Here is a 26,924-nt window from a genome sequence, read left to right as displayed (position 1 = left end):
GAATTTCTTTCATACAATCTTACAATATAGACTTAATGAACTGCACAAGTTAAAACAATCATAGAAAGAAAAGAGCCAGTAGGACATCTATTCTACTTGCTGTATTAAATCAAATAGGCCCCTTTTTGGTTGGTTTGAACCTTGCTTGGTAATTGTTTTGGGTAGTTGTTGTCTGAAGAAAGATGTGCAGTGCAATCCTAGCTTGTTTAGCTCATATTCTGTCACTTCTTTTGTTGTGCTGCATGAGAATGCTGACCAATCTTGCTGTGTTTCGCGGCTTGGGAACCTTATGCTATAGCCTTTTCAGTGCTCATTGTAGGCTGTCTCCTTCATCTAAATCATGTTTTATCTGAAGCCTTGAGGTTCTCCACCATCCACAGTAAGTCAGATGGAAAGCCAGCTCATATAATTTTTGTCCAGTCACCAACTCTGGTGACGTGGATTCTAAATCTATACTCTTTCTTCAACCATGTTGTGCGTAGTGGCCTACATTCTTGTGTTTTGCTAATGAGTCCTTTGGCTGCTACTGTAACTTGTCTACTTTTCTTGCATTTGTTTTGTTTAAAATATGAAGATTGTCTTGGGCTAAAACAGTGACCTGCCACAATGTCTGTCTCTCTCTCTCATGTTTACTTCTGTATTTCTTTCCTTTTTCTTTCATTAGTGGTCTAAATGTTGATCCGCTGCTGCTATTTAAAGCTCTGATATAGCAAAAAGCGTGCTTATATGTTTTATGAATCAAGGCTAATAGTCTAATTAAACTATTTTCCTTGCTTTAATTAATTTTTAATTACAGCATTCACATCTATGGCAGTACATAATCGTTCCTTTAAGAAAATAAATGTGGGTTTTAACCAAGATAAGTGATGTATATTTTTGTGTAGCAGTATGCTTGAGAGCTCTTTTCAGTATGTACTTCTAAAAAGCGAACCCAACTAGAAAACTCTTGAACTTGAGCTGTGCAGCCCCAACAGACCCTCTTAGAAGAAGTAAGAATTCATGTACATAGGTCTTCTATAAAGTGTCAAATGCAGCTAACGGGACAAAAGTCCATATCCTCCTCTTCTGTGCAAATGTTTAATTTTTCCCTACCCCTTTCCATTCTATTGCCCCATTCCCAGCCTGGGGTTTTACAAGTATTTCTGTGCTCCAAACAAGACAATATATAACACATGAATCAACAGTGTATATTTAGTTGCTGGTGGTGTTGAACTGAGTGCATCAAGTGCAGTCAGACGTCTTCCATGGGGAAAATAAATGGTGGAACTCACCAAGAATCCCTGCTTTTCAGCGCAGAGCCCCAAACTGTCTGGTTGGCAGGCACCTGCTCCCAGGGCTCACTTCACAGCCCTCTTTTGATCTGAACTGGTCTGGAGCCCCTGAGGCAAACTGGCTTAGATAGACCATGGCTAGTATAATTCCTTTGATTTACATGTCATTTAGGTAGATGCTGAAGCCAGCCTGAATTTCTTTCAAGTATTGTTTCACTAGTAAAGGTTATTGTTTGCAACTTTGCAGGTGTGTGCATTTCAGTTTCATGAAAAGAAGTCCTCATCTATTTTTAAGAGCAGCTCTTTCAGTTTAGAGTAGTTAGGAACTTTAACTTTATAAGGGTTGACATGAATAACAGATTTTAGGTGCTAATAACAAAAGTCCAGATTGTACTGTGGACATCATAGCAGGCCTCTGACTGTGCAAAAATCTGCCCCAGGATCTATTTTCTACAGACTCCTCAGAACAGCAAATTAAAGTATGAAATGCCACAATGATCTGACTATCTCTACTAGCATGTAGCAACAGAAACAGCTGGCAACATACAATATTGAATAGACTTGTTTCATTCAAAGCTATAGAACAGCTTTAAAAAAAAATCTTCCAAACTAACTGGAGAGAGGTTTACATTTATAATTAAAAACAAAAGGGAAGGGGCATTCTCTTTCCCACTTCTGGAGGGACTTAGGTAGGTTTTTTATCTTCTAAAGTGCTGTTTATCCTTCAAGGGCTCTGTGTTGTAAGTACCACGTCCTGACTTATTCTAAACCTATGGAGTATCAGGAGGAAAAATAGGTCCTAAAAGAATGCAGCAGTACAGGCTAACAAACAATAGAAGGGGCATTCACTTCGGTCACGGAAAAGGCAACAATTGTGTTTTGGAAGGAAGGGAACATACTCTTGTTCCACTACTTAAGCAGTGGTTCCTCCCTCCCTGAATTGCAGGCACTGTTAGTAAGATCAAATAGCAAACTGCAATGTGATGTGTGTCCTGCTTGGAAGGCTTGAGGAAAAAAAATGTTCTCATTGTCCATTATCTGCTGCCACACAATATAAAATGATAGGTGAGGACCAAGCTATCTGGCCCAACATGCTTCATCTTTCCAGTGTTATCTAAATTTCACCTTTATACTTCACTATGTGCTTCAGTCCCCTTCTCCACCAAATGATTCTACACATATATTACTCATTAGATGCATAACCTTCTTTACTAAAACTTAGATTATGCCCTGATTGGATCTCTTATGAGTATGAAAATTTTACCTCTAACAACATCATTTAGCCTTTTTATAATTAAAATATCCCTTATTACCTTGCACTTTTACACCAAGAGTAAACACATCATTTTCAAACGTTCTCTATAAACTGTATTGGCCTATGTTGCTCTCTCTCCAAGGCAATCATGTCACACAATACAATTGTACTACTATGGAGCCTGAAATGGAGGACATCTTTCTAACAGAAAACTCTTTAAATAAGATTGACACAATTTTGAGTAGAAAAGTTATGTAACAGCATTGCACTTGCTATTAGAGTAACACACTAAAAACAAACACCTGACTAACACGAGTTAGTGCCCCAGGTCGAAGTCTCATCTGACTGGAGGAACTTAAGGAAGAGGTTCCAATGAATGTCCCAACAGAGGATGTTTATGGGGTAGGCTACAATGCATATCTTTCAAAATATTGGAAGCGAGAAGGGGAAGCTCCCACATAACTACTTCCAGTAATAGTTAAGCAGGAACTTACTAGATTGGCTACAACGTATTTTCACTCATTAAGTGAGATTTAAAAATGATAAAATCTGGGTAAAGTATTTTTATTAAGATGGGGGAAAATACCTAAAAACTTATCTAAAGACTAAAAAATAAATAACTAAAAAGTGACATTACAGTTCTGCATCATTTGAGAAAGCAAATGGAATCTAGAACTGCCAGAATGCCAGGATCAAAACCAGCATCCAACCCTCACTTGGGTGTGTCTGGCATTGTAGACTACTTTGCTACTTAATAAAAATTAAAACTCATGACTATATGTTTACCAGTTTGAACTGTAAAATAGATTGTGTAATATTGCTGTGGTTTAAAAAAAAATATCTTCAGGCTTTGTGAAGCAGCTGATTAGACTGAATGTGCACTATGCCATAGATTAAACAATATGAATTCATATGGAATGCATGTGAAGTTTCCAGAAAATGCCCTGACAGATTTCATTCTTTTATGACCTCTGCTGGAAGGCTGAAAATGAAAAGATAGTTCAGATGCTATGATTTGAACAGCTAGCAGTGAAGGATGCTAAAAGTTAAGGCCTTTATCTGCAAACAATAGTGTATTAATAAACTCTTTACCATATTTACAAATGCTTTCTCTTGTATTAAAACTAACAGTATTCTGTTCACAGTGCCATTGTTTATACAGGTAGCAATCCCATAATACTTCAGTATTTTGGCATGGGAATCAGTAGCGCTTTGTATTTACAGAAAATGTACACATGGATATAAACATGTCATTGAAACAGAGTCATCAAAAAGATAGATCTGATAATGTTGCAAAGGTTTAGACTGTACAACACCTTCCCTTTCATTTGCTAGGGACTGTTGTTCCCTACAGTGAGAAGATATCCGTCTCTTATCTAAAGTGGCATAAAAATGATTAACCAAATGAGCCTTGTCTCACTTGAGTTGTATGTACATAGAGTTACCTCAGTCCAAGGTTTCTTGATCTGTTGTCTAGTGCACAGAATACAAAAGTTAAAAAGGTTTTTTAATTATTTTAATTATTAAAATAATGAGATTCTCTCCTCTGTGCACTTTCACTCAGCCAATGTCCTCTGAGTTCTGAAGATGCTGGTGGTTTAATGCGCAGTCCAGCTGCCAGACTTAAAACTGTGTATGGCGCTCTGGGCCTATATACAGCTACCTATCACAATATGAGCCAGGGTGAATGAAATATGTTGGCGTCTCCCATGCTTTCTCTCTAATCCTCCCTGTTAGTTGGTAGCCATTTACTGGCCCAGCTTCATCACTACTGAACGGAGTTCCTTATTCAAGCAGTTAATGATCAGAAGTGATGAATGGCTTCAGATATACGTAGAAGGATAAGGAAGAGGAGGGAGTGAATTCAAAGGAGCTCAGATTTGAAACTCAGAAGTAGGGTGGGTTTATTCATGAGGACCCTTATAACTTCTGCTTCCCTTTTTCTTCCCTTTCCACATTGTTGATGACCGCCTCGCAGTTCCTGACAATTTGGCTTACTGTTGTGACTAACAAAGACGATGCAGCAGTACTATAAGGAAGAGTCAAAACTGGCACTATGGGATGTCGCCTTCATTTAAAGTCTGCTCTTCATTTTCAGTCACTTGACCTGAGTGGTCATTGCTCCGGCTACTGCTGTGTTGCTTGTGGAGCAAACTCCTCCACTTGGCCTTGTTCCTCCTGAGATGGCTTAGCATATTTTCAGATAGGGGAGTGTCTCCTGTAAACCTGGCCCATTCCTCAAAGAGCGGCTCTACGATGTAGGTCATGAAACCTGGGGAAACACAAGACAAGACATGTAAGGAGCAGTATCATTCACCAAATGCCTTTCCCTGCAGTTTGAATGGTTAAAGTGCAGTGAACAAAGTCACAGAACCCCAGAGACAAGTAACAAATAAGCCTCTAACTCACACCCTTAAACTGATGGTTATGGAATATGTATCCTCTAGGACCATTGCAAAGTCAGATTGGTTGGCTCTGTCTGTATAATAATTGAAACCTGTATAAGACAGCACCCTTTTCAGGCAACCTCCTGTCCTGAAATCTCTCTAAAATATTCTCTGACTTACTGTGTACAATTCTACTCTACCTATATTAGACTTTTTTTAAGCAGCTGATTTTTATCCTTCCCTTGAATGGTTGCTCAAGACAGGTTTCACTGTATGTGTGTTTGTATATACCATGTTTCAGAGTAGCAGCCGTGTTAGTCTGTATCCGCAAAAAGAACAGGAGTACTTGTGGCACCTTAGAGACTAACAAATTTATTAGAGCATAAGCTTTTGTGGACTACAGCCCACTTCTTATGCATCCGAAGAAGTGGGCTGTAGTCCACGAAAGCTTATGCTCTAATAAATTTGTTAGTCTCTAAGGTGCCACAAGTACTCCTGTTCTTTTTGTATATACCATGTGAATCATGACTCTTATGGTCTACTTCTGAGCTGTACATTAATGGAGTTATTTACAAAGCTTAGTCCAAGTGCAAATCCCTGAGTCAAAAATGAACTTATGCTCTTATTTGGAAAGAGCTGCAGCAGCACAATTAATGTTTTGGGTTTTGGTTCTGTTTAGTCAGAGGCTGTGGGTTCTTGTAACATAAACTGGATTAAAAGGTCACAGAATGGCCCTTTTGTGTATGGCAGTGTGCATGCCAGGATAGTGGGTTAGAGCTGTATGTTGGTCTATAACATGGAAATGATCTAGTATCTCTGAATGTTGGGAAGGTACTGTATCATTTTTCGAACCTGTGGATAGAGGGAGGGATTTTATCATCCACATCACTTTTCACCCTGCAGCAGCTATGGTAGCAAAAGTGTGCACAGGCACAGTGAATATTTTAATTACATCTCTAACTGAGGAGGATTTAATACTTTTTTATATGACCAAAATCACTTTTGATGGAAGAGAAAACAAATGAAGGCCATGACTGCAGTTTGATCTCAAAAGCAGGCTGTTAAACTAAAGTTCTGCTTTCAGTTTCTCCTGAAGCTATTGATTGCACTGGTTGTGTAATAATGCAGCATAGGAGATGTTTATAAATTTGCACTGCTGACTGGGAGACCCATGGCAGATTAAAAGAATTTTGTAAATAAATGAACCAACACAATGCAAGCATAATGCATCATAAAATGTGCTCTGTTCATCAGACATATTTAGTTTACTTTTACAAAATGGAACATTTACTACAATTCAGAAGTATTACACATATCACCAATCAAGTCTTAATATTCTAATGAGACCACGCTATAGCACTTTCCTGTTCAATCTTAGCTGAGAAACAAGGTGAAACAACCATATTGTGTGAAGTAGTGCTGATCAGAGATGTTTTGCTGTATTTTAAAAATATATCAATATATCTTTTTTGTTTTTTATTATATTTACTCATTTTCACAGTAAGTGGCATTCTGGAATATTAATTTATATATAATTCAGTAAACTATGTCCGTACGTATACTTTTGAGTTCCTTGCTTATATATTTCTGCCAATACTGTGTTACTTCCCTCATTTATCTTCACAAACTTAATCTGAGAAGAAATCGGAGCCTCTTAAAAAAAGGCTCTAATTTTCACTGAAATAAGAAAAATAAAGGTAGTTAGCATCTGGCCCAAAACAGCTTCAGACATTTATTACTCCTCATAACACACACATATGAATAGTTATGGTTATCCTTGCCTTACAAGTAGGGAAACTGAGGCCCAAGAAGGTCAAAGGTCAGAAAAGGAGAGTGTCAAATCTAGAATTAGAACCTGGGTTTTCTGACTCCTGGTTCCTTGCTTCCTGGCATCTGGTGGCTTTCTCAGAGGTTTGCGTCTCACACATATGGTAAGAGAGAACCACCGTAAGGAAAAAGTGAAGCAATGTTTTGGACAAGCAAACCTATTTGCCTGAATGTTGCCACTGATATATAATCCCAATCTCATGAAGGTAATAACTCCTGATATGTACATTGGGAAAGGGCTGGTACAATTAACATCATTGCTGTGTGTCAGTGCCTGCTGGAACCAATGGTGCTATTAGGGGTATGGTCTGAACCCAACAATGTGAAGAGCTGAATGTCCCTTGGTTTTTCTAGTATTGCCTTATTTAGCCACTGCTAACATAATTATTTGTATTCCCTATGTGAATCTCACAATCTAGAAAGGTCTGTTTCAATTTCACTCTTTGTGAAATCTGTTACTAATGCTGCTGCTCTGTAGGAAAAGATTATTTCAAAGCAATGTTTCATATCAGCTAAGATGAACTTGATCTCAGTGGTGGAGTGAATCAGAATTGCCCAACTCAAAGCAATTACAAAGGGAGATTCAAAACCATCAGTTATTTACTATCATGTTTTTCAACTTGTTTCCAGCTCATGTGTTTCATGGCTTGGAGTAGGGGAGAAGGAGCAAACAAAATGTAAAGAACACAATTCTTCAATGGTGAATGTTTGGCACAGTATCTGAAAGGTTACACAACTGCTCAGTCATGCACATTGTCTGAAACAAAGTGCATTTTGAAAACACTGAGTAAAAATAAACCATTGGGCTGTTTGGGTGGTCTACAAAGAGTGCACTGGAGCCTGAGCTTAACCTTCAGCCCATTTCTGGGATGGGAAGGCTGTGGAGGCAGCAAATTCAGTTCTTGTGGCGGAGGGAAAGCCTGTGTCACTTTGGATGGATCCGCTTTACTTCACTCAGGACTATCACAGCAAACAAGTGGCATATTTCACTAAGTGGGATCATGCTGCAGCTGTCTGAACTTCTCTTTGAGGACCATTCATCCTCGCCGCTGTGTCACTCCTTTGCTTGTTTATATTACGGCTGCACTCAGCCTTGCTCTTGGTTTATCTGGCCTGCTTGGCAAATGGGTTTTATTTTCATCCAATGTTACTCCTGGGGTTATTGAAGTTTTTGGTATAAAACTACACAGCTATCTTCTGCTTAGCTTGTGTTGCACCTTCAGGGTGGAGGGGGGGGGAGGAGAAAGAGACAAAAGAATGAAAGTGAAGCTCACCAATTTGTATACTAGGTATGGAGTCCTTCTGCTGATTACAAAGAGGGCTTATTTCCAATTCAAATTTTTGTTCCAGATCACCTACCAAAAAGAAAGGAGAACAACATTTTTGCCACTTGGCAATATTGAATATGATATTTTATTCCTTATAATATGGATGGAACAGCAAATCCTAGGAGAATTAACCCTTACATTTCATCTCCATTTGATGCCCTGATGGACCTCACCGTTTTAAAGAGAGACTGCAAGTCTCAACATGATCATACAATGGTTCCACATAGAAATCTGCAGTTAGAAATCTGAGGCAGGGCCTGTTATACACGCCTAAACAAATAAAACCAACAATTTAAGATGTCACAGGAAATAACTGTAAGCAGGATGATCCTCTGGTTCATCGAAATCAGAGTGGAATGTATCTCAACCCATGACCTGCCGAGACAGCTGTACTCTCTGGGACAACACAGCTAAGAAAACCCAGGATGAAGTATATGAGAGTTTGAAATGCTAGCAGTGGTATAAGCACTAGTGTGGATTGGCTTGGGTGTTTTTACCACCATGTGACTACTCTGGTGTGAAACTGCCTATAAAGGCCAGCTATTGCTGACAACCATGCTCAGTTCTGGTTTAAATTTGTAGTGTGGACATGAAATGTCAATAAATTCAGTACGCCAGAGCACTACGCTTGCTCTTCTACCATCTTTACCCCTTCCTTTAGGCTCTGTTAATACTACTAAAAAAGGATTTAACAGTGATTAAATTCCACTACATCCTCACTGTGTTGTAGTACAATCTGGCCTGGCCTGTGCAGATGGAGCCAAATGGTATGTCGTTACCATGTTAAAAACCATGTTTAGCTTTGCTCTTAGTAGGGGTTAGAAAATGTTTACAGTTAGGCCCCCTAGATTTCATTAGAACTTGGCTTAGTGGTGAGCATGTTCAGACTGTGTCTAGTTTCCTGCAACTGTAAGTAGAGGAGAAGGAAAAAGCAAATGTAACACTCTAACGGTAGGAACTGTAGTTATATTTTGGAAAGCAAAGGAAAACAAGTGATGGCTGTGTAATTTCTGAGCAGTACATACCCATGGGAGTTTCAGCTCAGAGCGGATAACAATGACCAGAGATTTTGTACAGTTAATTAAAGGTTCAAGGCACAGCAGAACCACCCTCACTGACACCGTCTTACAGGGGCAATCAGATCAAAGAAATACCCGCTTCTCTTCTATTTCATTTCCTCCTCTTGCCCCTCACTACCAACCACGTGCAAAATAAGGCCACATTTCTGCTCGTCATCATATTTTTTTGGAGATTTCAGAGGAGAATTGGGCAGTTGATTGCAGAGCAAACGCCACTTGAGATTAGCCAATTTCTCTCTTATCACATTAAGTGCCTTAAAGAACAAAGAGAAAGGAGAATTCAGTATGTCAGAGGGCTGACCTTGCCGGTAGAATTCCTCACAGACCCTTTCACTCCACTGCTTGCTCATCTGCCAGAGCCGGCAAGGATTGCAAATGTCAGCACACTTCAGCGCGATCTGAAAGTAAAGGAGGAGAGTGGTGGTGGGGAGAAGAAATGATTAGCTAGCGATCGTTCAGCAGTGAATTTATTGCACTCTGAGGTGCCGTGAAACTGCTGGGTCCTGCAAGCGTGCTGCCAAGATGGATTCAAGAATACATTATAGAAACTGAGCCCTGCCCAAATGTGCCGCTTCAGGAAACAGCACTTATTCAAGCCTGTAACAAAACCTTCATTCAGAGCCCCATTTTATAGTAGCGAGAACGAGAGAAGCACCACATTCCAAGTGTGCACAGCCTCTTGGATATGACTGGTGGTGGGCAAGCCAACAAAAGCTTCAGGCTGACTCCTGCTGACTGCCTGCCTTGGCATCCATCAATGAGGACAAGGAAATGAAGAGCCAAGCCAGTGTGAAACTATTTGGGCATCACTTCTTTATGGTGTCAGTGAGTGACCTTACATATCACTTTGATTATGCTTGGGTTTAATATGTGTATAGAGTCAGCTCAGAGGGTCAGCTGTGTTTTTGTTTACTGAGCTAAGCAAAGGACCTTGTGGTTTGCCCTGACTTGTTTTTACCTTGCTAACAGTTGAAAATGCTTTGCTGAGGTAGAGCTGGGGTAGGATTGGCAAGGGAAGGAATTATAATCAAGTAGCTGCTGCTGCTTCTTCAGAAGAGTAAGATATGCAATAATCTGCCAGTCTTGCCTCCTTGAAACAAAATGTCTTCTGTGTGCTTTCTTCCTGGACAAAGTATGTCTAGTTGATGGGTTTATTATTAGACTTCATGACAGATAGGGCAAAATGCTGGTGCAGATGCCAAAGACATAGGGATTGCAGATTTCACCTATGGTAAAGGTCATTACCTCCTTTCTAGAAAATAAATGGAGGTGGAGAAAGGGTGCAACTTATTTGGTAGGCACCGTGGACTCTAGTCATTTAGACATGGGACTAGAAAGCAAGAGACCTGCATTCTAATTCTGGCTGGACACTAACTAGCTTTGTGACCATAAGAAAATCACTTATGTTCTCTGAGCCCCAGTTTCCTCATCTGTAAAATGGGTATAAAGAAGTAAACTACTAAAGTATGTTTTATAAGTAATATTGAGGCAGTCAGTTTAATCCAAGAGACCTTGAGGAAGTGGTAGCACCCTCCCCCAATTCACAAGTATGAATTTTCACAGGAAAGAACAGTTGTTTTTCATGTTTTCTCCACTGGAACCAATGCTGCATTTTGCACCATCAATTTGCCTGATCTGTCGTGAAGCATGATTACAAACCCATTGCCTAAATGTAGTGGTCCATGAAGAAACCAGGCCTAAGACATTTTGTTCAAGGAGGCAAGATAGGCAAACTAGTTCATATATTACTTTTCTGAAGGAGTAGTTACCTGAATACCATTCCTTCCCTCACCCGACCCCAGCAGTACCTCAGCAAAGCATTTTAAGCTGGCAGCGATTAGAGTTTGTTTTTAACGGATGATAATTACTTGAGGTGTTTTGTATGATAAAAGCTATTTAGGAGCTATTTAAGAGCACGCAGCTTCGTGTGGTGCTATTTCTACAGAAAAAATGCAGCATACAGCTACCTTTAGGTTAATAGTGAAGGTGATGTAATGGGTGGAAATTTGTTCTGAAGATACCATTAACTACTGCAGTATAGCTGGAAGAAGCAATTTGAGTCCATTTGATTTTAAATTAGATTTGGTTCTTTCATTATCTGTGGAAGAACTGCCACGGCAGTGGTTTCCTCCATGCAGATGGAGATTAGGAGCATCAACGAAGTGACCACTGCTCAGGCACCTACTACCAACTCCTCTGTGAAAAAGCATTGTCAGTGGCTGGAGTAAGAGACTGAGCTTCCTACCTTCTGCTGAAGTAGCAGTTGCCCTGACGGGCAGGAGCGCCGCCAGCTTTTTTGCCGCCCTAGGCGGCGGAAGGTCCCGCCCCCAAAATGCCACCCCCAACAGAGGTCCCGCACCTGAAATGCCACTCCTGACAGAGGCAGCGGAAGGTCCAGCCCCCAAAATACCACCGACGACCGCGGCGGCTGAAGATCCGGCTGCCGCGGTCGCCGCCCCCCAAATGTTAGCGCCGTAGGCGACCACCTAGGTCGCCTAATGGGTTGCGCCGGCCCTGATGACAGGGGAAATAGTCAAGGGGAGAGAGACATGGCAAGAGACAAAGTGGCCTGCAACTCAAGAGGTGAATAATAGTTGATCCTTTGCTGCATCTGCTATATTCGGATTATAATGTAACACTTGGTATATTGGGAAGTACTGGAGGTATGTTTTTGCTTGCTTTGAAACATGTTAGGTGACAGCAGCAAAGCAATTAAGACGGCGGGTAAAGGGTACCCTGAGGCTGAGCTAACATACATACACTGTTCCTTTAAGGGAAAAAAAAAGTACCTGCAGCATAAAATGTCTGTCTGGTGCATCCTCCAATCTCAGATCCTTATTTTCGAGGTGAGCTTTCAACCGGGTCAAAAACTCATTCTGTCTATTGATGTCTGTTGCCAAGATGAGGGAGCCCAGCTGCTGTTCGATATCCTGGCTGTAGGCAAGAAAAATGAGCCCTTTTGAATATGGGATTGTTGAACATCAATGGTTTTAAACCACTTCATAGTCTGCCTCCTTCTAAGTATTTTGTGATGACTCCAGCTAGCAGATGGACTCCACTTCATTGTTCTCCATTGGGATAGCTTGCAGGAGACCAGCAGTTTAGCTGGCAATGGGATGCATGAGGAATAGGCAGTGTGGCAGAATAATCATGTTGGTGTAAATTGCCCAGGGAGCTTCCATAAAGTATTGTGAAGAATGCAAACTAAACAGCAGGATGTGTTATTGGGTGAACACGAAAGGCATCTAGAAGAATTAATGTCATAGGGTTTTAGATTGGCAGCCACACAAACGCCAAGGCATTGTACATTATTTCTTTAAAGAAGGACTGAGAAGAAGGGGATTGGATGATTTAGGAAATTACTAATGGGATAGAAAGCCTGTCCTTTCTATATAATCTGTTTGTATTCTTCCCAAGTCACCAGTGATTAAAACGTAACACTGGAGAGCTGCTTGGTGGTTCGTGTGAAAAATGTGTTTCTATACATTTCCCAAGGATCAATACTGTGCACACGTACACACAAACAACTGCAGCAAAAACCAACACACTACAGTCAGCTCCGCCTACATTCAGTCTCTGTTCTTTCTGCTGACTTTGCTATCTCCCTCTGCTCAGAGACAGTCAGATTTGAAGCACATTCTTCTGGTAGGGTGTGGGAGACACCTAGGGCATATCTACACTAGTGGTGTCTTCTATTTCCCACCATTGTTAACACTAATGCTGAGCAGGTTTAATTGATATGGTGTAAAAAAAAAAACCCACAATGGGTGGCCATCGGTGCCTTCTCAGCATTGAGACTGCTAACAATGCTAATATTGGTGCAGCTGAGCAAGTATTAGCAACAGTGACAAACTTTTAGGTAATATTCCTATGAAGCCCCAGCCCAGGTGCATCCCACGCTACCAGGCCAATGTGCTTTACATCACCTTCAGGAGCAGGTGAGACACTAGCTCAGCCTACAATCAGCCTTTGGCCTCTCTGCTTATGGTTTTTAATCAAGCAATGAAATAGGCCATTGGTTTGTTCTCCATGGAATTTATCAGCATGTTTCACATGGGTGGCACTTACGTCATTTCCTTTGGTAGATGGGCAAGGAGCCTTGATTCTCGAAGCATGCCTATTGTTGATCTCCAGTGATGATTTTCTAACACAGAGACATTCTGAGGAGGAAGGAGGTAAGGAAATAAAAAGACATAGATAGATTTCCCACATTTAACAGAAATGCGTAAGATTTGCCAGACCTTATAAGTGATCCATCTAATCACGTTTCCTGCTGCTACCAGTGGACAACACCTGATACTGCAGCCAAAGACCCCAAATCCCATGAAGTGCCTAGCTAACTTAAATGCTATAGGTATGCCAAACATCAGGCAATCAGGTCATGCCAGGATTCAGAGGTCTTCCTACTGCTGAGTACCTCAAACACACTATTATTTTTGAGACCTTGGCATGCACTAAGGGAACTTTAAAAAATTCACAACACCATTTGTTTATTAAATAGTTGCAAAGAAACAAATAGTACAGATGAGCCGTTAAACAAATTCATTTTTCACAGTGTTTTAGTAACATCATAAGTGATGTATCTGTCCCTTCTACTATTTTTGTTCCTTTTTTTGTTCAGTTTCCATCTTTTCTCTTCTCTTTCTCCCCTGCTCTCTTGTTTCTCTCTCTTTTTCATTCCAGAATATGCCTCCCTTTCCTATTTCCTTCCTTCTTTTACATCTTTGCCTCTCTATGCCCATCATGCTATGCTGCACCTATTAGCCTGCTCTGCTTAGAATTTGCTCTTTTTCCTAGTAACTTGTTCTGCTCAGACCATCCTCACATCTTTTCCTCCCCACATGTTCAATTAAACGAAAAAGCAACAAAATTTAGAACTGATCAAAGGAAATACTTTCTTTTGCAACACAAATTAGGCTGTGGAACTCATTGACACAAGATATCAGTCAGGCCAAAAGCTGAGCAGATTTAAAAAAAGAATGGGAAAATATCCATGGATAGCATACAGATCCAGAGATGCTAAAGGTAAGATTAAAACAAACCCAGAAAAGTTTTGGAAGAGATATACGGCCTCATATTTCAGGACATGAACTAGTTTTTAATTACTGAGGGTTAGGAAAATAGCTTTCCTTGTGGACAAGTTATTGCCTATTACACCTTATTGCACCTTCTTCTAAAATATTGGGTACCGGCTACCGTGGGAGACAAGATATGAGGCCCCTAGGTCTGATACAGGATAGCAGTTCCTTTGCAAATGGAACCTCAACGTGAAATTGGCAAGATACCTTGTCAGCATCACTTTTCTCTGTTCCCAGGTGAGGCTGAGACTCAAAATGAAACTGTCAAAAGAGCCAGTCAATTTCATATTGAGGTTCCACTCACATGTGGAGTTGGAGCAGTTGAAAGGAAAGAGGCAAAAGTGAGAGCCTACAGGGCTTTGCATTCCACTTGCTGGGCTTACCATAGCTGTAGCCCCTCCTCCCAACCAGCTTGTGCCACATATCTTGAAGTTTAATTGCCCTGATTAATACAGTTTGCATCATTCAGAGCTTCTATGAAAATACGACATGCAAAATAATACATAACAGCAAACTGACTACGCCGTCTGAGGTTAATACTGGTGTCAGACAAGGATCCCTTGTGTAACCCATGATCCTTTTACTGGTAGTAGATGGGGTAATGAGAGAGACCACAGAACAACCAAGGGGCATACAATGGACTTTCACAAAGAAGTTAGAAGACCTTGAGATATCTAGAATGACTTCCTAGTCTTTTTCCTCTGAGGAGCTCATGGATTTGGGGAGTATGGCTTTTAATGCAAATTTCAGATTACTTTTGACACTGTATATTACTGTTTATTTAGCCAAATTAAATGTTATCCATTCTCTTGCTGCCCAATTACCTAATGTATTTAAATACATCAGGACTGTCTCTTATAGTCCTATAGCTTTGACTACTCAAAATAATTGAGTCTAAGCAGGAATTTTCACCTATGAAATTCTATGAGAAAGGCAGAGGACAGATGTGATGGGAGCCTGTGTGGCTGAGCAGATGCGCTGCAGTGTTTTGTACTAGTTGGAGTTTCCTAAGAGCTGAAGGCTTCATGCCCAGGTATATTGTGTTGCTGTAATCCAGCTAAGAGGTGACAAAGGAATTCTACTAAGACCAGATCTTCATTGGCCAGGATGGGATTTACTGTCTCTTAAAGTCCCTTCTGCAGGGCCACTGTGGATGCCATTGCCTCCTGTGTGGCTCTCTGTGCCATGCCCTTTACCTCAGTGCAACAGAATCACATTGAATTTGCTCTGATTGGGGCCTTTTGTGGCTCTCACTTAGGCTTTGTCTACACTGCCAATGGAAAGACAAAACTTTTATTGTTCACAGGTGCTTAAAAATGCCTCCCCCCGAAAGGCAAAAGTTTTGCCACAGCAAGTGGCAGTGTAAACGGCTCGTTGTTGGCAGGAGCGCTCTCCTGTCGACAACGCGAACCCCGCTTGTATGGGGTGGAAGTATTTTGCTGGCAAAAGTGCCAACAAACAGCATTTACACTGCCCGACTTTTAGCAACATGGCCGTACTAAAAGCTGTGTAGTGCAGACAAAGCCGTAGACTGGAGGATTTAGTCCGCGGTAACATTTGTTTGTTAATAACGCCGGTAATGACTTCTGGACCTCTCCACAATTAATCTGTCTCCATTCAGGGGAACAGTCAGTCACCATTATTACTTTGCTATTGCTTAACCAGTTTGGAATCTGCCCTGATAAGACTTTCCTCCATGCTTAGTTGTTTTCCCGCAGAGTCTCCAAGAATATACCTTCTTAGAAGCTTTTAGAAAATCTATCTAAATGATGCCCACTGGGTCACCTTCATCTATTACCTTTTACTTTTTAGAGGCACTCATTTCCCTTACAGAAGCCAGGCTGATTTTGACACGGTCTGGTAACATTGTCTATTACTATTATTATTTATTTGTATTACTATAATGCCTAGGAGCCCTAGTCATGGGCCAGAACCTCATAGGTGCTGTACAAACACAGAACAAAAAAGGTATTCCCTGCCTCAAACAGTGTACAGTCTAAGTCTAAGACCAGAGCCCAACAGATGGGTGGGTACAGACAGACCAGCTGGAGAGTACAGGGAAACAATGAGACAATGTTGTCTAAATAGACAAGACAGACACAGGATGGGGGAATGGTGAAAACAAACAACCAGTGTGACCAATGTGATGGCAACAAAGATCATGTTAGTGCCATGATTTTGTTTGTTTTTGTTTTTTGGGAGGGTTTAGTTAGGGGATCAGCTAAATAGAAAGAAAAGGGAAAAGTGTGGGAGGGATGGGGCGGGGGAGGAGAGCATAGAAGGGGCAGGTATGGAGTGAAGCTGAAGTGAAGAGATTGCTCCAACCCTCCTGGCTCCTCCTCATGAACAGTCAATCAGCGCAGGGCAAAGAAAGTCAGAGACCATTCTGCAGTTTCAGATGGAGTGTCCAAAGGTTCCTGTTTTGTCTGCTTCTGGTCCTATTGGCTGGGATCTCTGGATGGCTGCTCTATATTAAATATATTACTTTATCCTTAGACTTTCAGTCAGCTTTCCTGGAGAGCACCAGATCGGTAATTCCTGGGATCTCCGGCTAGTGACTCAGTCAGTCATGGAAGGCTATGGTGGAATTAACACAATGCCCTTGGGGTCGTTTAGGTAAGAGAGAATTCAGACATCTTTTGGGGTGCGTTTTTAAGCTGACGGTGAGAACTAAGGAGTCAGATGGAGATGAAGCATAACTGAGAGAAACTATTTGTTTATAGCTCCAGAGAGGTGGTTATGGGAATGTGTTTAGAGACCTGAAATTCTAAGAGCACGCACTTCCTGGAAGGAAGCCTGGTATTCTAGCATGCAGGTCTCCTACAGAAAGCATTGGGAGGGAACATGTCCCGAAGCATAAAACAAAGATGTGTGAGAAGGATCACACCGGGATGGACAAGACACATATGCAAGCATGGAAGAAACGAGGAGGTAATTTCAGGGCAAATTTGTTTTTTCAAGTTTCTGGTATTTAAGCTCCTGGTCTTCATTTCTTATGCAGTGCTCCTGGGGATGCTTATTTACACATCTTTATCTCATTCCTTTGACTTTGCTGTCAGTGGATATAAATAAATTACACACATAAGGGACAGTTTCAATGAATGAACAGCCATTCAGTGTTTTGTTTTATCCTCATTGTTCAATGCGTGACTCTAGACCTTAATTACTGTACAGTACTCAAATCCTGCTCTGAAGACAGAATTATTAATTTAGTCATGAACTTTTCTCTGGTGCTCCTCACTATAGTATCTGAGTGCTTCAAAAATATTTTTCTTTCTTTCTTTCTTTCCATAATACTCCTGCCAGAAAAGGAGGTGGTATTAGCCCCATTTTACAGATGGGGAACTGTAGTACAGAGAGATTAAAGTTAGAAATATTCATTCATTTTGAGTACCCAATTTGAGAAGTCTAGAACCTGATTTTGCTCTGTACTTGGGATTATATAGCCCTTTACAGTTCTTGTGAGTGCTCAGTATTTCTGTAAAACATACCCCAGGGTTTGAAGTTGGGTACCCAGAAAATGAGGAACACATAATTAGTGACCACCTGTGCAAAGTTTGGTTAGGTGATTTGCCCACCACCACACAGGAACTCTGTGACAGAGGCAGGGATCTAATCCAGTTCCCCAGGGCAGCATTTAACTGCTTTAAGCATGAGACCAGCCTTTCTCTTCCTGCAGTCCCCTGCCTCATTCATTACACACCTTCCAACTTCTGCAACAAAGGAGGCAGACAAAAGACCTACAGCCAAAAGTCTTAGTCGGATCTCAATCTTCACCTCCATCCAAATGACTCTCAGTCCCTTCTCCACATTCCTCATTGACTTCCCATACCTGGTTTTCCTGCACAGCCAGTCCCAGTCTCCCCATCATATCAGCTTCATCTCCCCACCAAGCAGGCTCCCTGTTGCAGTCTTCTCCTTCTGCCACTCCATCAAGGTTCTATGTGCACCAATCTAATTTACTGATGTGTGTGGCTCTTAGTGTGTGAAATTCATTTCAAGCACACAAAGGTAGAGGTACTATGGAGGGGAAGAGCAAAATCCAGCCCCAAGTTCAGAGGCAGGGTGCAGGGCTGCAGTGCCACTCCCAGCAGTTATTACTGCATCCTGTGAGCTGGAAGAGCATCTCCTGTACCTCCCCATGGCTTGTGTGTGTGTGTGTGTGGGGGACAATAGAGTCATTTTGGATCCCCTGGCCCGTGCATTGCTGCTCTCTGCAGCACACAGGGTGTAAATACCTCCCCGTGTAGCTTGCATTCCACAAACCTCTTTGGAACATGAGTGATATGGGGAGGGTCTTTACACAAGTCCTCCAAGGTGACTTGCAGCCAAGATGCCCAATGTATCCTGGATTTATAATATGAAGATGCAAAGATCCTAATCCCATAATATTCCTAACACAACACACTCTAACAGTGTCTAATGAGACACCTATATACTCTGCATACTGTGTAGCAGGGAACGTTGCAACTGGTGCCCAAACAAAGTGGTGGGGCTGAGGCTTGCAGTTAGATAATAACCACGAAACATTGTGGCTCTGGTAGAGAGGGATATGTTTTCTCTCCTCTCCCAGCAGAGAGGAAAAGGGAAAGCATCTCTACATTACACAGTGCCACCCAATTTCTGCATTCAGTGCAGGCTTTGGGTGGTGAGCAGTAAGTAAGGCCTGGGGCCACCCTTTGTAGTTGGTTCAATTTCTGTTTGTGGTAGACAAATGATGAAGATAAAAAGAAATATTGAACAATTACTGAATCCTATGCACTGAGTGATGCAGGGGTGCTATGGGAATACAATCTGCATTCAAGACTAGCTGGGCCCGTCCTGGTGCCTGACACATTTCTTCCCATGCAGGCAGGCTGTTTGTCTGGTTTTAGGCCAGACAGGCCTGTTTTTAAATGGTTTGCCATTTTGAAGAATGTGCTGCTCCACCCCAGCTGGTGTGACCTTGCATACATGGTTCATGAGTAGAGTTCCATGTCTGTCATGGAGGTTGTGGAAATCACGGATTCTGTGACTTTCCGTGACCTCCGTGACTACTGCAGTGGCCAGAGTGGCTGAGCCCAAGGCTGCCCAAGCAGTTGGCTCCGGGGACAGCCACACTAGCCGCTGCTGGAGCGGCTCTGCAGCCAGCCGCACTGGCTGCTGCTGGAGTGGCCCTGGGGCCAGCCACACAAGCCTCTAGTCGGGCAGCCTGGGTAGCTGGCCCCGGGGACCTCCCGAGCAGTGGCTGTTGCGGTGGTCACTGCCCCCCCAAACAGTAGCCCCCCCCCGGCCCTCCCTTAAGCAGCTGCCCATTACCCCCACCCAAAGTAGCGCCCCCCCCCGGCCCCACCGAGCAGCAGCCCTACCCCCCTGTAACAGCTGTCCCGGGGGCGAGTAGCTGCTGCTCGATGGCCCCTGCCAGCGGTCCCAGGGGGTGGCCCCCGGCATCTGGTGCTGCACTGGCCCTCTCACAAGCAGTGGCCTCATCCCCCCAATCCCCCCGCCCCAAGCAGCGGTCCTGGGGGCAGCCAGAGCAGTCACTCACAGCAGTCCCGGGGTGGTCCCCAGCAGCTGGTGCTGCGCTAGCCCTGCCCCCCCAAACAGCAGCCCCGCCACCACCCTCAAGCAGCAGCCCCCGGCCCTCTCCTAAGCAGTGGCCCCTACCCCCGCCATCCAGCAGCAGTCCCGGGGGCAGCTGGAGCAGCTGCAGCTTGGCAACCCCCGGCAGCGGACCCAGGGCAGCCCCCAGTAGCGGTCCCGGGGGTGTCTGGAGTAGCCGATGCTCGGTAGCCCCCGACAGTGGTCCTGGGGTGGTCCCTGGCAGCTGGTGCCATGTAGGCCCCACCCCACACCCAAGCAGCAGCTCCCCGCCCCTCCTGAGCAGCTGCTCCTGGTCCCCTCCCCAGCAGTGGTCCCCGGGGCAGCCGGAGCAACTGCTAGTTGGTGGCCCCCGGCAGCGGTTCTGGGGCAGCCCCTGGCAGCTGGGCTGCGCTGGCGCCCCCCCCCGAGCAGCAGCCCTATGGTCCCCCTCCTCTCCCCCCCAGTAGCACTCCTGGGGGTGGCCGGAGCAGCTGCTGTTCGGTGGCCCCCGGCAGCTGGGGCCCCTGGCCCCACCAAGCAGTGGCTCCCGCGGGAGGTCCCCTGCCCCCAAGATTTATTCGGGGTATTTATAGTATAAGTCATGGACAGGTCACAGGCTGCAAATTTTTATTTATTGCCCATGACATTTACTAAAAATACCCATGACTAAATCATAGCCTTACTCATGAGGTCACACTGGTGGGGTGGCAAGCTCTTAAAAATAGCATCCTCCGTGCGTTCAAGGTCACGCCCGCGAGGGCAGGGTCATGCAGGCTGGGGCAGGTACCTGCCATTTTTGGAAGTACTGGACTGTCTGGTATTCTGGGGATGCATGAGAAGCTACCCTAATTCTATGAGATAATGCAACAATGCTGTGACGTCAGCAGCTCCTGCCCACTTGCTGTCAGGTGTGAGCTTGGGAAGGGCTGGTGTCAGTTCATTAAGGAACTGCTCTGGTTTCTGTAGGGGCAGGTATGGGAGAGATAAGAGGCATCACAAAAAGAAAAGTGACAAGGGAGAAGACTAAAGGTAGGTACCACAAAGGACTGCAGGGAGGAAGAACCATGAGGAATCACATAGGTAGAAGAAGGATGGACCACAAGAGAGTGCATGGAGGAGAGTGGGACCACAGGGATCATGTGGAAGAGGAAGAGATGGGACCACAAGGGATTGCATGGTGGAAGGAGACAAGGGATCACATGCAAATAGAGGAGGCGGGAGCACAAAGGATTGTGTGGAGGAGAAAGAGATGAGAGGATGAAGGCCTGTGTGGCGAACGAAAGACCGTGAGGGATTGTGAGGTAGTGGAGGAGGGACCACGAGGAATCACATGGAAGAGGAAGGATCACAAGGGGTTGTACAGAAGAGGATGAGGTCGGACCACAAAGGATCACATGGGGAGGAGAAGGAGATGGGACCTTGAGGGATGGTGCAGAAGAGGACAAGGTGGGCCCATGAGAGATTGCATGAAGGAGGAGGAGGGACCATGAGGGATCGGGCAGCACAGGAGGGTCCATGAAGGATTGCATGAAGGAGGAGGAAACCACCTCATGAGGGATTGTGCAGATAAGGAGGAAGGACCACAAGCGATTGCATGGACGAGGTGGTGGGACCATGAGGGACTGCATGGAGGACGGATCATGAGAGAGTGTGTGGTGAGGGAGGAGGAGGAAACGGGACCACAAAGCTTATGAAACCTTAATTGTACCCTCTTGCGCTTATGCATTATGATACAGTCTTTAATGGCATGATCACTTACCAATTTTCAGTGCAGAACAGATGGTGCTTACTTATTGTTCAATGTGTGGCCATAGGCCTTATTTATTGCACACTATTCACACCCTGCTCTGAAGGCAGAATTATTAATTTCCTCATGGGCTATTCTATGGTGCTCATCACTCAAGTATACAAATGCTTCATAAATATTAATGAATTTATCTTCACAACACTCCTGTGAAATGAGAGGGTGATATAATCTGCAATTTAAAGATGAGGAGCTGATGCCCCCAGCAACACCCTGCGAAATTTCAAGTCATTGCTGCAAAGCGTAAAGGCGCTAGAACTTCTCTATTAAATGGTTGGTAGGTTTTTTTTTTAATAAGGGCAAAGCAATGTATTTTTCTTCACTCTCATTCTCAGAAATGGCTGAACTGTTTTAGCTGAAACTTTAAATAAAAAATAAGAATTAAAAAAAAATTAGTCTGAGACAGACACCTGACATGGAAAATTTCAGTCCAACCAAAGTTATAAGCTATTGAAAACAGGGTCTTATAATGGAAAGTTTCAGGCAACCTTTAATTATCAATATTGCTACCAGTTCCTCCTATAATTCATATTTTCTTTTAATCTGTCCTTGTTACCTATGATTTTTAGTTAGGAGGAAATATAAAAACAGGAATAAGTGACCAAAGTCTGATGTACCTGCAGAATCATACAACAAATAGTGTGTTAGCTCTTTGAGGCAAGCACTGTCCAAACACATACTAAGAGACAGTGCCTACCACATGGAGTCCTGACTAGGCACTGCCATAATATAAATTTTAAAATAATGAAAGTGACATCAAGATGCCTCCAATCTGCCCTCAACAGATACAGACCTATCATAAGATGGTGGATGGTGACAGTATAAACTATAACAATTCTTCTCAGAACTATCTTATTATCAAGAAGTCCTGTTGCTGAGGAGACATCCATGACAAATGCTTATTGCATTCTACAAGTTCTATCATACTGTTTCTTTGACACACCATTTATTAGTACCTAGTAACTAAAGTGGAAAGAAGAAAGTTGGGTAGATCATGTTACTGCAGATCTGAGAGGAGAGAGGGAAATAAATGGGAAAACAGGTCCAGCTAGATGCTCACATTATCTATTTTTCTTTCTTATTTCTTTCACATTTTCTGAATTTACTGTTCTAATTCATTCTTTGTATCACTGCTCTTTTTTGTTTTTTTGTTTTACTAAAGCTGTGAGATGCTTCTATATATTCAGGGAAAGAGATGGGATTTGATTAGTTAATGTCGGAAAGTACTCTGAATTTCTCTGAGGAAAGCTGCTATAGAAGTGCAAGATATGATGATAATTACTTAGTTCCTACTAGAAGAATAAAAAGTTTGAGTATTTTCAGTTCTGTAAATACTCATGCATGGGCAGCAGGTATAATAGGCCAGGGGAGGCTACTGTATGTCTGGGCAATGCTGGACCCCTCTTCTTCTCCCTGCTCTGCCCCTTCCCAGAGGCCCCCCACTGCCACCTGCTGCTGCCTGGTGAGTCCCTCCTGTCGTCCACTCCACCCCCCTTCTCCACAGGTCCCTGCTGCTCACCGCATCCCTCTTCTCCTCCATCCCTCTCCCCATGAGACCTCCCCCTGACTGCTGCTTGCCACCTCCCTCCTTACCCCCCCCCCTTGTGGGGGAGAGGGGTGGAGGAGAGGAAAGACTGGGGGGGGGGGCGGGGGTGGAGGGGACCTCACAGGGTAAGGGGGTGGAGGAGAGGAGGGACGCAGTGAGCAGGGGGGCCTTGTGGGGGAGGGGACGGGAGAGGAGGGACACGGTGAGAGTGGTGGCAGGTGGTCCAAGTGGGGAGGGAGCCAACCCAGGGAGGGGTGGGCCCTGGGGCATAGTGGGGGAGGGGCCACCGGTGGAAGAAGCCAGGCAGGGAGTTAGCCTCCCCTAGGGGAAGCTTCACCCACTGCCCATCATGGTCCAACATTATACAGCAAGATTGCATGAAAGCTCTCAGTCTCTCTCTTCACCCCTTTCCTCCCCCATATTTTAAGTTCACTCTGGACAACTAAAGAAAGATCAGGTTAACAAGTGACAGCTGAGCATGAAGCCATACATCTCTAGCATTAAGTGCAAGCAGCTAGAAACCATACAGCTGCTGCTAGCAATTAGAATTGTCAGCTTTCCACCAAGGACCCCTCTGCTGACTTATTAAGGTTAATTGCTAACAGGTATCAGATTGCCTTAGCCTGTGGGGATATAAACCAAACAGGGAGAGGACTAGGAGGTGGTGGGTTAGTGTTGCAAACTGATGTGTTTCTTAACAATTAACTCATGATCTAGAGGAAGCTTAACTCTTTATTTGACCCTCTACGTGACAGATATATTTATGGCTGGCTGTAGGAAGCTTTCATTATGTTTAGGACCTAAAACCCATGGTACGGATTGTTACAGTTCCCATACTGGGTAGCCCATCATAATGAGATTACTGGGGGCCAAAATTATATTGTTCCTTAGACAGTCACAAAAGAAGTGGAAGAGAATGTTCTCAAATAGGGTGGTGGCTGTCATGAGAATACCAGTGATGTTTCTGATGATCAAACCTCAGAAGATTCAGTGATGTAAATAAATCCCCCAAATCTGGGTGCTTCTCTGAGTTACCCACATCTCTCACAACCACAAAGCTGGGCTATGAATGACATGAGAATGGGCTTCCCTGTGAGAAGGCTCCTATTTCTGGCTGGAACCCAGTAGTGCAGAGGTAAATCAAAACCTAACAGGAAGTGAGGACGACTGCACATTAAGTAGACTGTTGAAAGAAAAAAGTTACCTAGGGAGGTGGTGGAATATCCATCCTTAGAGGTTTTTAAGGTCAGGCTTGACAAAGCCCTGGCTTGGATGATTTAGTTGGGAATTGGTCCTGCTATGAGCAGGGGATTGGACTAGATGACCTCCTGAGGTCTCTTCCAACCCTAATATTCTATGATTCTATTTTCTGTTGTCAGAACTCAGGGTTTGTCTGAGATGGCTTTCCCCCATTTCTCTTTTGACAGATCCTAACCCTGTCTTCCACAGCCATTTGGCTCCCCTCCTCCCCCCTCCAATCCAATTGTTCTGACATTTAGAGGAGACTGGAGCAAAATAATGTAGGCAGAACCTAGCTGTGGTTGCTGTTTGGGTATAACTTGTCATAAACTGATTCAGCAAGTTAAGCCTGTCACAAAGTCATAGCTATGTGAGCATTGCTCTGTCCTGGCCTTGGCTCACATGGCCCTGTCTGTTCCTTTATCTCAGGGTAGAAGGACAGTTGAACTGTTACACAATCACCATCTTATCTGTAAAACCACAAGTGTCTGTGGGGGTGGGGGAGGGGCAGATGAGAGGTATGGGGGTGGGGAGGAAGAGAGAATCTTTCGCTGTCTTTAAGTACTCAGCAAATTATTAAATCAGGACTGTGCTGCATCGTGCTTAGTGTATTCAGAAAGGCACATGGCCTTTAGCAACCCCTCTCCTCATTGTTCTAAAATGTATAAGGTTTAAAGAATTCTATCAATCACTAATACACCAGATTTTTTTTTTTGACAGGTCCAAGTTCACTGTCTGAGTTTTGAGCGCCAGGGATCATGGTCAGTGCACACATTTTTGTATTTCTTGGACGTGAAAAGCCCCAAAGCCAGTTCCCTGACCCTAACTCCACTTATGCCTGTTGGGAGTCAGGATTTTCCAATGCCACATGCTGCTGCAGCTGACTACAGGGTACACAGGCTTGCTGCTTCTAAGAAGTTAAGTACAGTAGCCAAAGCTGACATATAAACATACATGGATTTATATGTGCATTAATAATATGGATATATTACATATTGTATATATGGATATATTATATACATAGATATATATGCACATAAATAATATAGAGTTACAACTTAATTAGTTTTAAGAGAGAGCTGGACACATTTATGAGTAGCACTGTATGACAAAGTTGCCTGTGGTGTTGGGGGGCAGTGCTCAGCAGCCCTGGGGGTCCCTTCTGGTTTATATTTTATGTTACTAAAATCTCACGCTTCAGGGCTTCACCTGATCTCCTGCAAGGGTCAGGAGGGATTCTCTCTCGCCCCGCTCCTCCCCCCCCCCCCGCCTCTGTATTCTGGGTTTATTTGGTTTTGGTCTCCTTCCTCTGAAGAGATGGCCATGGCTAGAGATGGGACATTGGAAGGGGTGGGCCAGGGCTCTGAGGTGGCACTGAGCGTTCTCTCTCTCTCTCTCTCTCTCTCTCAGGTACCTGGCTGGCTGGTTCTTGCTCACATGCTCAGGGTCTAACTGATCACCATATGTGGGGTTGGGAAGGAATTTTGAGAAGACTGTTGATTGTAAGCCACAAATCTACACAATCTTACCCCAGCCCACCCACTCCAGAAATATTCCCAGCCTTGCTGCCTTTTCAGCGCCAATACTGTCCTGAACAGATTTGCACCCTATTGCTCAGTTGCAGCGGTAGTTTTGCAATGCAAACAAATGTGTACTGAGGATCTATGTTGAAATTGCCAAACTCGTAACAACTGTGACTCAGCTAGATTTGAAACCATAGCCTCAACCTGAAAATGCATTGCAGCAATGCCCTAAGCCCATCTTAACCCTCCCCAACCCTGCAAGCACAGTCTCACCTGGTATAAGCTGGCAAGGTGGTGGTTGGTTTTGATCAAAAATGGTTGGTTGACCCCTGGATGGTCTACATCGTGAGCTGCAGCAGCTAGCAGTCCAAGCATAATGTCCAGAGGGGTGAGGAAGTTGGCAAGCTGGACCACACAAAATTGACCACAACATTAACACAAACAGGCAAACAATTCTTTTACCAAGAAAATCAAAGCAACTGCTACATCATATAGTTATTTGGTTTTATAGTTCAATTTACAATGCTATCATCTGAGATAATTATTTATACACAGCGATCCACAGGTATGGCACTTTTGAGTTCATTGCACAGTTTGTATCTATCAAAACTATCAGGCTATAATGCAGTGGTTCAAGTAAGCTGGTACGATCAGGTACGCTATACCATTAAGATATTTATTGCAGATATGCCGTACTGGAAAGACACATTCGGTATCCGCTGAACACCGCAGGGCTCTCCTGGGAATGGCAGCGGCGAAAGGAGCAGAACATGGGGCCGCCGGGCAGCCCCACACCAGCAGCTCCCTGGGCCTGGCTGTTTACTGCCCCCAGCCCTTCCATGCAGCTGTGTCTCCTGTCTGGGGTCTGTACAGCCCCGTCAGAGGACAGGGCAGTGGGCGGGGCTGGAGACAGTACAGCTGTGCTGGAGGAGCTGCTGGCATGAGGGTGCCTGGTGGGCCCATGTTCTTCTCCGTTCACTGCTGCAGTTCCTGGGAGAGGCCTGTGGTTCAGCGGATACCGATTT

The 26,924-nt window shown here is 43.8% G+C and overlaps 1 protein-coding gene across 5 annotated transcripts in view; it reads right to left on the bottom strand.

Moving 5' to 3' along the window:
• Nucleotides 1-649: 649 nt before the first annotated feature.
• The window catches only part of PDE7B (phosphodiesterase 7B), a 253,289-nt gene continuing 227,014 nt past the window's right edge, over nt 650-26,924 (bottom strand). For 4 of the 5 annotated variants that reach the window (XM_065588702.1, XM_042848187.2, XM_005280319.5 and 1 more), the window contains 6 exons: nt 26,173-26,304; nt 13,216-13,307; nt 11,937-12,081; nt 9,449-9,545; nt 8,015-8,095; nt 3,562-4,798 (listed from right to left, as the gene is read on the bottom strand). In XM_065588702.1, coding sequence (XP_065444774.1) covers nt 4,581-4,798; nt 8,015-8,095; nt 9,449-9,545; nt 11,937-12,081; nt 13,216-13,307; nt 26,173-26,304 — 765 coding nt within the window. In that variant the 3' untranslated portion in view covers nt 3,562-4,580. Of the gene's footprint in view, nt 4,799-8,014; nt 8,096-9,448; nt 9,546-11,936; nt 12,082-13,215; nt 13,308-26,172; nt 26,305-26,924 lie in introns of all 5 variants that reach the window. The other variant, XM_005280320.5, reaches the window with a different exon arrangement.

This window comes from Chrysemys picta, chromosome 3 (assembly GCF_011386835.1).
Source record: "Chrysemys picta bellii isolate R12L10 chromosome 3, ASM1138683v2, whole genome shotgun sequence".
NCBI lineage: Eukaryota > Metazoa > Chordata > Testudines > Emydidae > Chrysemys > Chrysemys picta.
Note: the sequence above shows the minus strand (reverse complement) of the source record. Positions and strands in the feature narration are given on the sequence as shown.